This window comes from Channa argus, chromosome 3, assembly GCF_033026475.1.
Source record: "Channa argus isolate prfri chromosome 3, Channa argus male v1.0, whole genome shotgun sequence".
Lineage (NCBI taxonomy): Eukaryota > Metazoa > Chordata > Actinopteri > Anabantiformes > Channidae > Channa > Channa argus.
This window is the reverse complement of record NC_090199.1, coordinates 7,355,596-7,369,422: the sequence shown is the minus strand read 5'-3', so window position 1 is coordinate 7,369,422 and position 13,827 is coordinate 7,355,596. Positions and strand designations below refer to the sequence as shown.

Below are 13,827 nucleotides of genomic sequence, written 5' to 3'. Positions count from 1 at the left end.
CTAAAATTAAGACAATGTTCATATATATCAAAATAGCATCTACTACACTAAGGAAACCGTGTCAATGCAAAAACACATTTCACTGAGACTGATACTCATGCCACCTTCCTTAACTCCAAGTCACCCTGAGCACATGCTTTTGCCGACATTGTCCGAACACGCGGAACTCAAGACGGCCAACATTTTTACAATACAATGTACAATATTTTAATTTTCGAATAGCAATGTTGTTCTCGTCTGACTCTACAGTCCAGTCGTCCTGTGGTGGATGTCTCAGGCACATTGGTCCTTTCCGCTGAATGCTGAGTCAGCGTGCCCACGATGACAACGCTATCAGTGTTTATCATTAACCACATTAGTTGTGTGTGTTTATCTACAAACATCTATCAACTGTCACTGCAGACAAGGCAGCGGTGAAGCTGTTGGGGATTTCACTGTAATCCATCCAGTAGTTACAACGCCCATAACACCCACAAAGCCACAGTGACGCTGTGGATTAAATAAATAAATAAAAATAAATTCCTGTATTTAACAAACTCTTGATGTTTTTTAATAAAGAGTTTGGCAGTATAACAATTTATAATCATAATGAAACATTGTATTGTTAACTTTGGTTAATCTGTGGTTGTATTAACCTGTACGTCCTTTTCACAGCGGATGTTTTCACATGTCACAATTATTTTTTTGGGGAAAAAAATGTCAGTTCTTGTCAAAGGAAATCTAGGAACATGTCTGCTTTACGCTAATAGTGGATTTTTATAAACGTGATTAATCTGTAATTAAAGGTAACCGCCTGTTTATTTGATCTTATTCAACCTTATTCTTAAACGAACACTCAGAGGATTTATTATAGGCCTATCACATCAGAGAGGAACATTGGAATTAAATATTAGTGTGCGAGAGAGGATTTCATGCTGCCACTTTTTAAACCTTTGCGTTTCACGAGTCACAGTCTAATTGTAGGACATGCGGAGCTAGTTACAATGCAACTGGCACCGATCGGTTACAGTATCACTGATATATGAATGAAATCGTCCAAGATCAGCGGAGGCCCAGGTAGTTTGAACTATTTGCACATTCTCCGCAGAAAAGACAAAGAGCCTCACCCAACTGCCTTCCAACAGCTGTCAAGTATGTGATGAAATCAACTGTTTCCTTTGAAGAAAAGAAGTGGATTATTATTTCCTAAATTGAGGCAGCATCCTTAGACCACTGAGATGGAGCTTTTTTTTGTCTGTGTGCTGGTCCAGCTCAGAGGTCTCTTTGTTCCAGCTGCCACAGCAGATTTGGGAGTCTGTACGGAGGGCTGTCAAAAACAGGCTTATCTCTTGGGGGCCTCGCGGCACAAAGACCCATTTAGATGCTCACAGAGAGTGAAATCTTCATTATATACCTTTTGAAAGAAAAACAGATCTCTGCTCTTTAAGAAAATTAATTGGAGACAAGTAGTTTGTTTGGCTGCAACGAAAGCGTGAAAACAAAGGATAAGGCCGATCCTGTACAGTGGACTCTTTTTTTTTATGCTGTACACTTACATATATTGGGTCTGGCGATGATGTACGTTAGTTTGTATTTCTATTTTCTATAATTGAAGACATTGAAATTGTTACGCATCTACGGAGTACAAAGAGAGATGAAGCTTAAGTCTCTGGCCTCTTTCCGTCTTAATCATACAATTTTCTGCCGTACTTCTTTTTCTTGAAGTACTTACGTTACACAGGATAAAACTACATCGGAAATGACTGAAATAAAGGATCCAAAATATCACTATCCGCGGGTTTCCATTCACCCATGCAATTATCCATGCATCTATCTCTACATCATCCATCCACCCATCCGTTCATCCACCTATCCATCCATCTGCTGGCCTTTCCCAGCCATGCCTGTAGTAAGAGTGTCAGTAGATCTGCCATGGCGTCCTGCTGATGTGTATTGTGATGAGGTTGAATACTACAGCTACCAATATGGCCTGCACCAATACTGGATTAGCCACAGTGGATTAGCTGGCTGCCCTCCTGCTGCTTATTCAAATATTGTTTCACGTATTGTCATCATTGGGGCAGAGCTTGTGGCCCAGTAGCCTTCAAGCTACAGAATATTCTCAAAGAAAACCAGAAAAAATGTCTTTCTTCCACATCTCCACTAAAGCATTTGATTAAATTTTTTTTTATTTTTTTTTTTTTTAGCGATTGTGGATTTTGGACCACTAAAAGCACTGGATGAAAACGCTGACGGGTTCGTCCGGCGTCTGCAACCCTACAACGGCAAGAAAAAGGGAGGATGGAAAAATGACGCAAAAGCAAAACCCAACCAAGGCCAAAATCAGGCATGAAAGCGAGCCTTGATCTTTGATACATGGTTCTTCTTTTTTCTCCTCTCTCCCTTTCTCTCTTTCACCCTCACACATACACTTGGGAGTCAAGGCAATTGATGTGCTGCCTTTGATGGCAAAGAGAGGCCTATATTAACAGCCAAAAGACCATGATGAAAGGGCTGAGAAAAGGGGAAAAAATGGGTAGAAAATGTGTTATTAAAAAGAATGGCAACTCATGATAAATACTCAGGATGGAATGATGGTAACCAGATGGTAACCAGACATTGGGGCGTTGATGGTTTGATGGTTTAACGGCAGCGGAGGAAAGGCAAAGGTAGTCGGAGAGCTTACCGTGTTAGCCCGGCGGTAGTGGTGGCTGCGGTTGGCTTGGTGGTTCCAGTATGTCATGCTGGTGGTCATCCTGTTACAATAAGGGATGCAAACACACTTGCCGCACAGCCTGGGTTCCTGCCGGTGATGCGGAGGTCTGGACGCCAGTGGACGTCCCATAGCAGGAGCAGTCGCCATCTTTGTCCCGTTGTTGTCTTGGATATCCTCTCCTGCTTCTTCATCCCTCCCTCTTTCCTTTGATCATGCCTGCCTCCCTTGCTCTCTGCCGTATGACATCATCACGCAGCGGTATAAACAAGCATCAAAGGACCTCTGGGCTGGACTGCGTATCTGTCGGTCTGTGCGTTTCAAAGGGGTGTAAATATTGAGCATAAAGAGTGCTGTAACCACCCCTCCCCACCCCACCCCCCCGCTCCCAGCATCCACTGTTCTCGTTTCTCTGCAGATGGATGGTTTATTAGGCCGATACAAAACTATACACACACATGCTCACACCCGCACCACCCATCTCTGAGACGGGTGTATCCCGAGGCCCCCTGCTGTGTCTGCAGTGTTTGAAGACGTGTTTAACGGCTTCATTCATCCCAAAGCTTGCTCCTTCCCCCCCCCACCCCACCCCACCCCACATTCAGTCCATCCTCCTTATCCATCTCTCCACGTTGTTGCAGAAAACACGAATGTGTTCTTGGTCTACTTTGCGGCTAAGTGACAGTTAATTCCTTCTCAAACTGATTTACCAACATTCCTCCTTGAGTCGGCACCCCTCCTCACTCCCACTTTGACTCTCATCCCCTGCTCTTTCTCTCTTACCTCTTACAGCTGGTCGGTACCATTTCCAATCCTGTTAAAGATGTATGTCCTCTTAAGGAGCCCTTCTGTGTGTCTTTCATGTGCCTGAAATCACATATACATGTTTCACTGTCTCACGCTCAATTCTCGGCTGCAGCTGTTACTCAACTCGATGAGCTCTTCCTCCACAAAGCCCATATAATTAACAAAATGAGTAGCTTTGCGTCAAGCGTCCCCGTACCCATAAACAAAGTTAATCTATGCTTAACCTCCCTGTTTGACATTTGATTTTGATAGTATTCATGTATCTGACCAACAAAGCTGTAGCAAAGTTGAGGAAAAATGGTTTCAAGTTTTCCGGTTGACACACAACCTGGAGCAACTAGAAAAGTTGGGATGTCTGTATTTTGTGGGCTTTAAACTCATTACTTCGCCCCAACTAAACCACAGCAAATCACACAAACCAAGTCCACTAAGCCAAAAAACACTGACACGGGACGGCTTTGCTCTGCTAGTTGGCCAAGCTACTGTTCCAGTTTTTTACAGCTGCTGCATCCTCAGCTGCATTTGCTGAGAGAACATTTCATTTAAGGATTCACAAAGCTTATACTTTTCTATTAACGTAGAACACGGAGGAAAGTTTTTAGATATCCACCAGCTGCCTTTCACATTGTACAGCGGCGGTAATGTATTTTAGCTGTGTAGTAAGCTTGTTTCCCAGCATCCATTCATAGAAAATTAAAATTTCCAATCATAATAAACTGTGTCAAAAGTCTTGTCTTTCTTCTTTTTTGACCAAATAGTTACTGTGTTTTGACGTAAGTTCAAACTTAATGTTTCGGTCCATGTAAATATATCTTAAAATGCGTTTGCACATGTCATCTCTTTACCCTTTTATTTACAAGGCCTCTCTGGGTTTGTGTTGATCATGTTGTCACAGACTGTGCAAACTTAATTCCTAATAATACCTAATAATACCTAATAATATCATTGGTAAGCAAACATAACAAACTAATCCCAAAAAACCATCTAAATTTACTTTCACTTTATTTTCACTGGTAAATTGTAAATAAGCTCAATCATTTTCTTCATATTTCTGGTGCAATTTCTTTGAAATACGAATAACTACATTGTACCAAAGCCGCCTGTGGTGTTTGCCTGAGAAGGGATTAGAAATGTGGGATTTCTAAATACTTATATGAACTCAGGCAGATGCTGGGCTTTTTTTTCCATATATTCAATATTATCTATTTTGCTAAGATCAAGTCTTATTATTGTGCCTTGATCCACTTGAGTTTAGGCCCCACTACAGGCAGAAATAAAATAATTAAAACTTTCTAGAGCCACACAGCTGATGTCCCAGTTCCTCCTCCAGTTCTTCTATTCAAATCTTTCCTCTGCATGCTGCCCTCCTGCCCCTCTGCCCCCAAGTCCCCTCTCCTGTCTAGCTAATTGTCAAGGTTCTTGTTAGTATTATGCTAAAATGGGTCTCTCTGCAGCAGAAGCCATCCAGCGGTATGGAAAGTACCCTCAGCAAGGATTATGCCGCTGATGAGAACGAGGGAACAAATGCAAGCGTGAGGGAGGGAATAACTGCCCCTGAATGTGTTTTTGTTCCCGCGTGTTTGCTCCTCTTTCCATCTCGTAGGTCCTTCTCTTCCACTCAAGGGCCGTTAACTTTTCTAAAACCAAACCTTCTTTCCCTTGTCCACGTTCCTCTTACATAAACAGCAATTACCCTTCAAACGGCAACTTCGTCCCAGGTAATAAGGCAAATAAATTTACTGCATAAACAGACCCGTCAAAATGCACACTTATTTCTTCCCTAAATTACTTTCCATAATCCTAATCAACGAAATCCGTCTGCTGATTGCTTCCCTTCTGCGGGCACAAATAGGAGTGTTTGGAATCAATTCGAGCACTCTCGGCCTACCTGTAGGATTGTTGGGGCAACAGCTAATAGTGTCGAGCTGACAGGCTGTAGAGGGTTGATAAGCATTTCTCATTACTGAACCCCATTCACACAGCGGGCTGCCTCACACATATAATGCACCTATACACAACACAATCTCTCCGAAAAATAGATGTCCTCCAAAACATATTCCCATCACCGTAACAATAGATATAAATAAATAAATGAATCACGGGTGTGCTTGTGCATCCATTGACTATGTATGTGCGTGATGCCAAGGGAAGCATCTGGAAAGCTACACTCTGACACCTATATAGAGCGGATGCACAAAACCCAAAAATAAGTCACACTACACAATTGCTCTGCAGTAAAATACTGGTTTGACAAAATGCATAAGCCTCATTTTTGCTGTAGCTGTCAGATGTGCGGGTTGAATTTTTAGGGCCATAATTCATTAAAAAACAAACTGCATCCACATTCAGTGTCTTTCCGTCTCAGTTGATTTACTTGTAACAACTTGCAAGTTTCCCCAAGTGAATGCAGCTGCCTCTACGTCTTCATGACTTTTGAGTCTTTATCCTTGATATCGCCCACGTTTTTCGCGCTTGTGGCTGATGTACTCTACCAGACGGTCATGCAGTGTCATTTACATTACAGATGGAGACAAACAATTATTAGTTTTAATGGGTCCGACAGTCACAAGTTGGTCAAATCTTACTGTTTGTGACTTTTTTTGAGTTGTTAAAAGCAAAGGCTGGATCACGGACAGGACTTCCTTCATGCCATTTTGTCTGTGCACCCCCCTCACTGCCGTACATGTACACAAGTTCTCCAAGTGTGTGCACTCTTGCTCCGGGTGTTTGCATAGCATGCACCACATCATCAACAGCTGTTCTCTCGTCACGCCACAGTTTTGTCACGACTTGACACCATTTTGTTTTTTTGAAACTCAAGATGTTCCAATTGAAAGAAACATTTTGCGTCCAATTAGCCTGGAAAACATATTGTCTTGACTACCAATTTTTTGTGAGCAAGGAGACGTCAGTTAATCCACATGTTCTGCCAAAGCTGCCAAATGTTTCCCTGTGCAAAGATGCGCAGCTGGTTGGAAAAGGTGAAGTAGTTCCCTGCACCATTTACCATTTTTGAATCATGGCAGTCCACAATTTGTTTGCCGTTGTTGCCAGGCAAATGTAACAAACCCACATTCGTGCCGTTCTGATGGCTTTTTGATGAGGTCTTTTTTAAACACACATTTTTAAAAAGACATTGTTTTAAATGTTGAATTTTGATTGTTGTTTTTATTCCGCCATAAACACAAGACATTACAAAGTAATGGCCAAAGTTATTATCAGCACATTTTCTGTTTTTTTTTTTGATGGTTACTATAACTAAATGTGTACAAGTGGTAACCAGTGTGAGCCTCAGTATGTTCAGTATGTGCTCTGAGAGAGAGAAGGCTGCGGTTGTGGGTGGATTGAGGCCATTGTTTGGGTAAAGTGAGACAAATGAGACCCTGGAGAGCACTACTTAGCCACTCATAAAGGTCAGATATGAAGCCACGGCAATGGATGCTAATCCTGACCCTGGGGACCGTGTGCACATGCGCCAGTGGATGCAATTGTTTTCACAGGCCTGTGACATTTAAACTTGATTGAGTGTACAATCCTGGGTTGCAGAACAGTGTCTATGTGCTTGCATGCCGATTTGGCTGGAAAGCAGTGGCTTTAGCGCCCACGGAGGTTTAATTAGAAATGGCCATGGGGGCAATTTAAACAACAGAGGCTATTTTCTCATGCAGTCAACACCGAGTGCCTGCTATTGTAAATATTCTCTTGATTTGGATTATGTTGTTCCTTGGCTAAACAATTGAAACTGTCAGCTCCCACAGAATTTGTTTAACGGCCATCAGTCCATTCACAAAACATTTAGCAATAATTGTCTTTCCATCTACATGGGAAATGACATCATTAAGCCTTCTATAAAGCTAAGAATTTCACCCGACAGCCGAGATATCATTAAGACGGCACCACTATTGAGATCATTACAAGGTATTGAAAAGCGTTACGTAAACTAGTTACAAATTCTAATTGGTATTCTGCTAATAACACACTGGAAGGCTGAAAACATCTAATCCTTTCCCTTTGTGTTGGAGCCATACGCTTGTCAGCAGGTCACACTGATTGGGGCACCTGAGAGCCAGTGGCAATGCAATTTGGGAGTTTTAGCAGAGAACGATGGAGATAACGACTGGCAGGTCACAGCAACAGCTCAGCCCAAGTGTAATGAGCAGAAAAAGAACTTAACAGTCCAGGTACTGCATGGGTGTATTGTGCATATGTGACAGAGATAGAAACCTGTATATATTTCTCCTTATGTGGACCACTGCCATAATTGTGTCTAAGGCACCAAGATACTCAGGAAAAGACGACATATTTAACATCTTTATTGTAGACACTTGTTTTTGATGGGTTTAATCACAAATGTACAAACAAAGCAAAGCTTTCCTAGTGCAACCCCATTTCTAAAATAGTTGCACGATGTGTAAAATGTAAATAAAAACCAAATGCAATGATTTGCAATGATTGCTGTGCAATCCACAAATGTAAGTTAAAGCTGCATCATGCAAAGAAAATCGTGAAACGCCGCCATAGCTCATTAAAAAATGGTCTGAGGCAAAATGGAAAACTCTCAGATGAATCAAAATTTTAAATTCTTTTTGAAAACCATGGGCGCCATGTCCTGTGGACTAAAGAGGAGAAGGACCGTCCAGCTTGTCAACAGCAGAGAGTTCAAACGCCAGCATCTCTGATGGTATTTGGCTGCATTAGTGCCTATGGCGTGGGCAGCTTACACATCTGGAAAGGCTCATATATACTGCGCCCATCACAACAGCATGGCTTTGCAGGAGAAGAGTCCGGGTGCTGAACTCGCCGGCCTTCAGTCCAGACCTTTCACCAGCACAAAAGAATTGTCGCATCATAAAACAAAAAATCCGGGAACAAAGGGCCAGGACTGATGAGCAGCGAGAATCCTGCATCAGATACGAATGGGACAACCAAAAAGAATCCTAAAACTCCAGCAACTGGTTTCCTCACTACCCAGATGTTTACAAGACAGTTGTTGTAGGAAGAGGCGATGATACACAATGGCAAATATCACCCTCTTGTTTTGCTGCCACGAAATTCAAAACAAGCTAATATTTTCCATGTAATGATAAAATGTGGGTTTGAACATCTGATGTTGTTCATGCTCTATAGTGAATAAAATATGGGTTGATGAGATTTACAAATCACTGCATTCTGTTATTTTTTACGTTTTACATGTCGTCCCAACTTTTGTGGAATCGGGGTTGTAACATCATCGAAGGAAAACTGTTAAAACATGACCTTAGTCTTAATGGACACACAGGAGTAACGCAGGACCATTTTATAGAAATATGAGCACATATCCTGTATTAAACCCTTAGGCTAAACAGATATAAAACTTATGCTCAAGTCACACACACACACAAAAACAAAAGCTCTTATATTTGGTCATTTTACCAATGTTAGTCAATTAGTTTTTCCACCCATTCAAACTGTAATATTGTTTAGTTTGTCCAATACAAGGTTTGTGACAATTACCGATACTCATATTAGCTGCATTGTAATTTTAAACATGTTACTTCTACAATTACATGTTACGGTTTTAAAATTGAAGCCTACAAACTTCAGTTCCGAACAACTGTGAGACATCATGAAAATAATCCCTATTATGAATTTGTCAAGACAATTGTTTAAACAAAAGTTGGTGTAGCTGAGAAAATAATTGATGAAATGATTGACGTTACCAATATTCAGCTATGTAAAGTTGTTATTTCACAAGAAAAACCAGATGCCTGTAGCTCTACAGAATGAGGCGTTAACTCCATCTTGTGGTGCAGACAAGAACTAAGAGGTGGGGGTCCTCACAACACATCCAAATAGACATTTTACATCATGATGAGTAATGCAAAAGTGCTGACATGACACATTAATACTTCACACCAGTATTCCTTTCCCCCTTCCCTCTTCTCCTTATTGCACTGTATCAATCTCTGAGGCACAGCGTATTATTAAAATGACACAAATCATACGTGGCATCAACACTCAAAAACACAGATTTGCTGTTTTAGCAAGTAAGCTCTCTTACAGAAACTCTCTATTACTAGATCTGACACACAGACATGAACCACAGGGTTTTATTTAAAAAGTCAAAAAAAAAAAATTAAAAAAAAATTAAAAAAATCATAATCTTTTGAAAAGTGATCTGTTGGGAAAGGCTACGCTGTCGAACATGTACAGCCAATCAAAAATATTGATAGTGATGAAATACTGATGAAACACAGGTGGCTTGAATAAAAAGAAATGATAAGTCATTCATCACTCACAAAAAAACAACGTATTTTAGCTGCGAATGTGTTTAAAATAATATCACTACATGATAAAACAACTTATTACCTGTCAGAAATGTCAATCTGACATAAACAGATAATCTGTCTTATTTCCCATCATCTTCGCCTTTATCAACCTTCCCATCGTCCGGCTTCCCATTTCCGTCCTTTTCCTCTTCAACTTTCCTCTCTTCCTGGTTTGTCTCTGCCACGTCAGATGTTTCTTTCTGCTCGGTTGTTTCTGTATCCGTTTTTGGTGTGGTTACATCAGGTTTCGGCAGGTCCTCTTTTACTACTTCTTGAACATTGTACTTTCTGTAAAGTGTATAGTCTTTAACCACACTGATGCAACACACAGCCTTAATGACCTCCACCATGATGGTCAGTTCTGGTTTAGTCAAATCCACTTTGTTTTTGGGGTTTAGCTTCCCCACGAGACCTGTAAAGACCAAAAAACAACAATAAAATTTTTATTTAAATGTATTGATCAGCAATAAGGTAAAAATGAAAGCTGAACTTGTTAAACGCAACATTACCAGCAATTGACTTGATGATTTCGTCTCGCTTGTTGTGGCTGCTGTTGCGGGCCTTGAAGGCGATCTGATAAGTGGCACAATTTGGGGATTTGAACCAAGGCTCGAGGAAAGTAGTCAGGTACTTAACCATGTCATCCTGGAAGGCCTTGCATGTTCCAGTTACCTGAATTAGATTAAACAAACATCAAATAATGTAGATGACAGTATTAAACCTGTAGAAATTAAAGCTTACATGTAAAAGAAGTTCGATTGTTTCTATTTTAATTAATGCAAGAGGCACATTAGTTTATAACACAAAATTTAAAAACTGCATTACCGATTTAAGATGTGTCCGCTCTTAGAACTGCTTAGAATCTTAACTTGTGCCTGGTAAACAAGTGGCAGTGTACCACATGTACCATACAAAAATATCAACAAATTAAAAAAGAAAGAAAAAGCTGCACAGGAATTATGTGCCCACCTGCCATATGAATAACCTGTTGTAGTACCACAGTCCAAAAACAAAATACTGCAGTGACAGTATTGATGGAATTTAGCAAGAGAGAATATATTTCTCCTTCATTCATTATATACAAAAGCCTTTAATGGTCATGCTCATTGTATCCTAAAGGCCGTATAGCTCCTGTTTTTTTTTTTTTGTCTGCTGTTTCATGTCTCTCCCTGTTTTTCTCTCCCAAATGATTCTAATCACCTCAAATGGCCACCATGATCTTGGTTCTGGCACAGGTTTCTTCCGTTAACGGGTTTTCAGAGTTGTTCCCTCTGCATTGTCACCTAGTGCTTGCCCAAGGTTGACATAATGAGTTTTTCTATAAACCTGTAAGGTCTTGGTCAGCTGAGTGGCAAAGTTTACATACCCCTGGACTGAAATGGGAAAAAAAAAAAAGAAAAAAAAAAAAAGAGTAAAACGTAGAAAGTTTTTAATAAAAGTATTCAATGCTTATTCAAAGAGTGCAATGTTACTATAACATCAGGTTTACCAAAAATGGCGAAGGAGTCTATAAAAAGAGTTTAGTGAATTAATGCAAGACATCTGTGAAAACCTTTGCATCCCCCTCGATAAACCTTATAAGTAATTAAAATGTAATATGTAAAATCAGGTGTCCGATTTTTAAAAATCATAGAAAACGCAAACATAAAGGGATCAAGATAAAGCAGCTTTCAGAAGACCTCAAAATGAAAATGGTAAACCTAAAATATTTTAAAGGTCATACTTCCGACATTGAAGAAAAATGAACCTGACTAAGTCCTAGAGTGGAATAAAAATCCACATCTCCATAGTCAAACATAGCCTGCACATGTCAGCACTATTTGTGAGAAAAAAAAAGCGTGTGGAAAGTCATTACTCATTTGTGGACAAAAGGTAGCAGGCTTGGAGTACGCTGAGCAGCATGTGAACAAATCAAATGTGTTCTATTGCCCGATGAGACCAAAGTTAAATTATGTAGCCATAACTCGGATAGGTCTGTGCGGCAAGAAAAAAAAATAAAAATAAACTGCCTATGAGGAGAGGAACACCATTCTCACAGTCAAACATGGTGGATGTTTTCAGGGGAAATGGCTGCACCAGCTCTGCATAAAGTCAACGGAAAAATAAATGCAGCTCAATATCAGAAGATCTTAATGCAAAGACCAATACCAGCAGTCAAAAAGTTAAAAATAAGGAGGCAGTGGATTCAAAGCACAAAGCAAAGACAACTTATTAACAAAATATTGAGAGAAATTTGTAAATATAAAATTACACGTCAAGTACTTGTATTAAGAGTACCAGCTTATTAAGTAAAATTCCTTGGAAATCTAAGGTGCTCTAAGTCTATATTTAAACCCCTCAACTTCTTACCGGTAGCATCCGAAGGATCACGCGGGACTTTTTCTTCTTAGTGGTGTGCAGATCAGACAGGATGTGATGAACAAGCTTGTCAGGTTCTAGGTGAGAAGAAGAAAACATTTTAAAAGCCATATTGCAGACGACCTAAAGATAGACCACTTCACCAAATCTTCTTTCGATGAAATGCTTACCCAGATTTTGAGTTCTGATGAAGATGACATTGTTTGCCCCACTGTCCAAAGACTGGAAGCGCCTCTCTTGTTTGGTTCCAGATGCTCGGAGCTGCGCCACTTCTTTCTTCAGGGCTTCATCAACGTCTTCCTCTTCAGCTTCTTCTTCACTGCTGCTCCCATTATTATCCTGCAACTATGATCATAAAAGATGTTCTATAGTAAAACCAGATTAGGGCTTCAACCAACAGATCATTTGATTAGTGAATTGCCAATTCAGTCAGTCAAAACTAGAGATATGCTGATTATAAAACAGAGAAAATAAATTCCTTATTTTACCAGCCATAACCAGCATGTACAATGATCCGCCACAACATTAGAGGATGCCGATTTTTAACGTGCTTCTTATGGTTCTAGTTTGGGTATTGTGTGTGTACATAAATGCCATTGAGAATCCCATTGACGTCCCTACATCAAAATATCTCTACTTCTACTCATTGGAACCTTCATTTCAGATTATGTTATGTTGTTGCACACACTATGGAGATTAAAATCATCACCTGAGCTCCTAATGATTTTTCAGCTAGAAGCAGACACATATCTTAATATAGGGAGGTCAGAGGGAAGTTTAAATGCATTAATGTACATTTACACCCATTTACACCCAGTGAATTGCCCTTTTTTTTGTTTTTGAAATCTTTGATGATCTTTTATAGCCACATTTTACACTAAGCCATTTCTCCCTAACGCTTAAAATAGTAGCCTATAACCTGATTTAAAAACAAGTTTAAAAGCAGAAGAGAACTTCACTGCAATAATGGCCTAGACACCAAACTATAACACCAGAAATATATACAAATAAATCTATTTATTTATGCCTACCCTCTGACTTTGTTAGAGAAGAAAACGTATGGACGTGTATACCCACTTTCTCGGGCCCATAGAGCTTGTCGGCGTACTCATTGAGCAGATTGAAGGCCTCCGCGGTGCACTTCCTCTCGTTCATGTTGCACGTGATGAGGATTCCCTGCATGCCCACCTCCAGCTCCCGGGAGCCCTTCCACCGCTTGCTGTGGTGACCGGCCACATACTGCTTCTTGCTCCGTTTCCTCGAGTCATTGTGAGCGGCTGACATTATCAATGCGCCTGTCGTTACGTTACGTTATAGTAGCAGCAGGCTACCTTCTTGTTTTGATAACCCCCCCCCTCCCCTCCTCTCTCGGTATTATTAGCCCTAGCTTAGCAGTCCAGGCTAATAGCAACAGTTGTTCGAGTATTCTAAGACTCTAACGATTACAATGATTTAAAAAAAAAAACAAAAAATCATACGGAGTTTATTAAACGGTCCAGTTTTCCAGCGTCACCACGCGCTCGAGTTACAACTGTAGCGAGCCATTGAAACATAACGTTTGCACGTTTTCTTGGGTTGACACGCTACGGCGACAGAGGGCGGCCAAAATCCTTCTGCGCTCTCGCGATACCTTACTTCTCGAACAATTCGAGACGGTGCTCA

The 13,827-nt window shown here is 40.5% G+C and overlaps 1 protein-coding gene across 1 annotated transcript; it reads right to left on the bottom strand.

Annotated features, from left to right (window-relative positions):
• Positions 1 to 7,797: 7,797 nt before the first annotated feature.
• thumpd1 (THUMP domain containing 1) lies at positions 7,798 to 13,762 on the bottom strand. The gene is made up of 5 exons (XM_067499077.1): positions 13,243 to 13,762; positions 12,336 to 12,510; positions 12,157 to 12,242; positions 10,317 to 10,479; positions 7,798 to 10,219 (listed from the first exon to the last, which is right to left on the bottom strand). The coding sequence occupies exons 1-5, from the start codon at positions 13,447 to 13,449 to the stop codon at positions 9,888 to 9,890; spliced, it is 963 nt and encodes a 320-aa protein (XP_067355178.1). The 5' UTR covers positions 13,450 to 13,762; the 3' UTR covers positions 7,798 to 9,887.
• Positions 13,763 to 13,827: the final 65 nt, after the last annotated feature.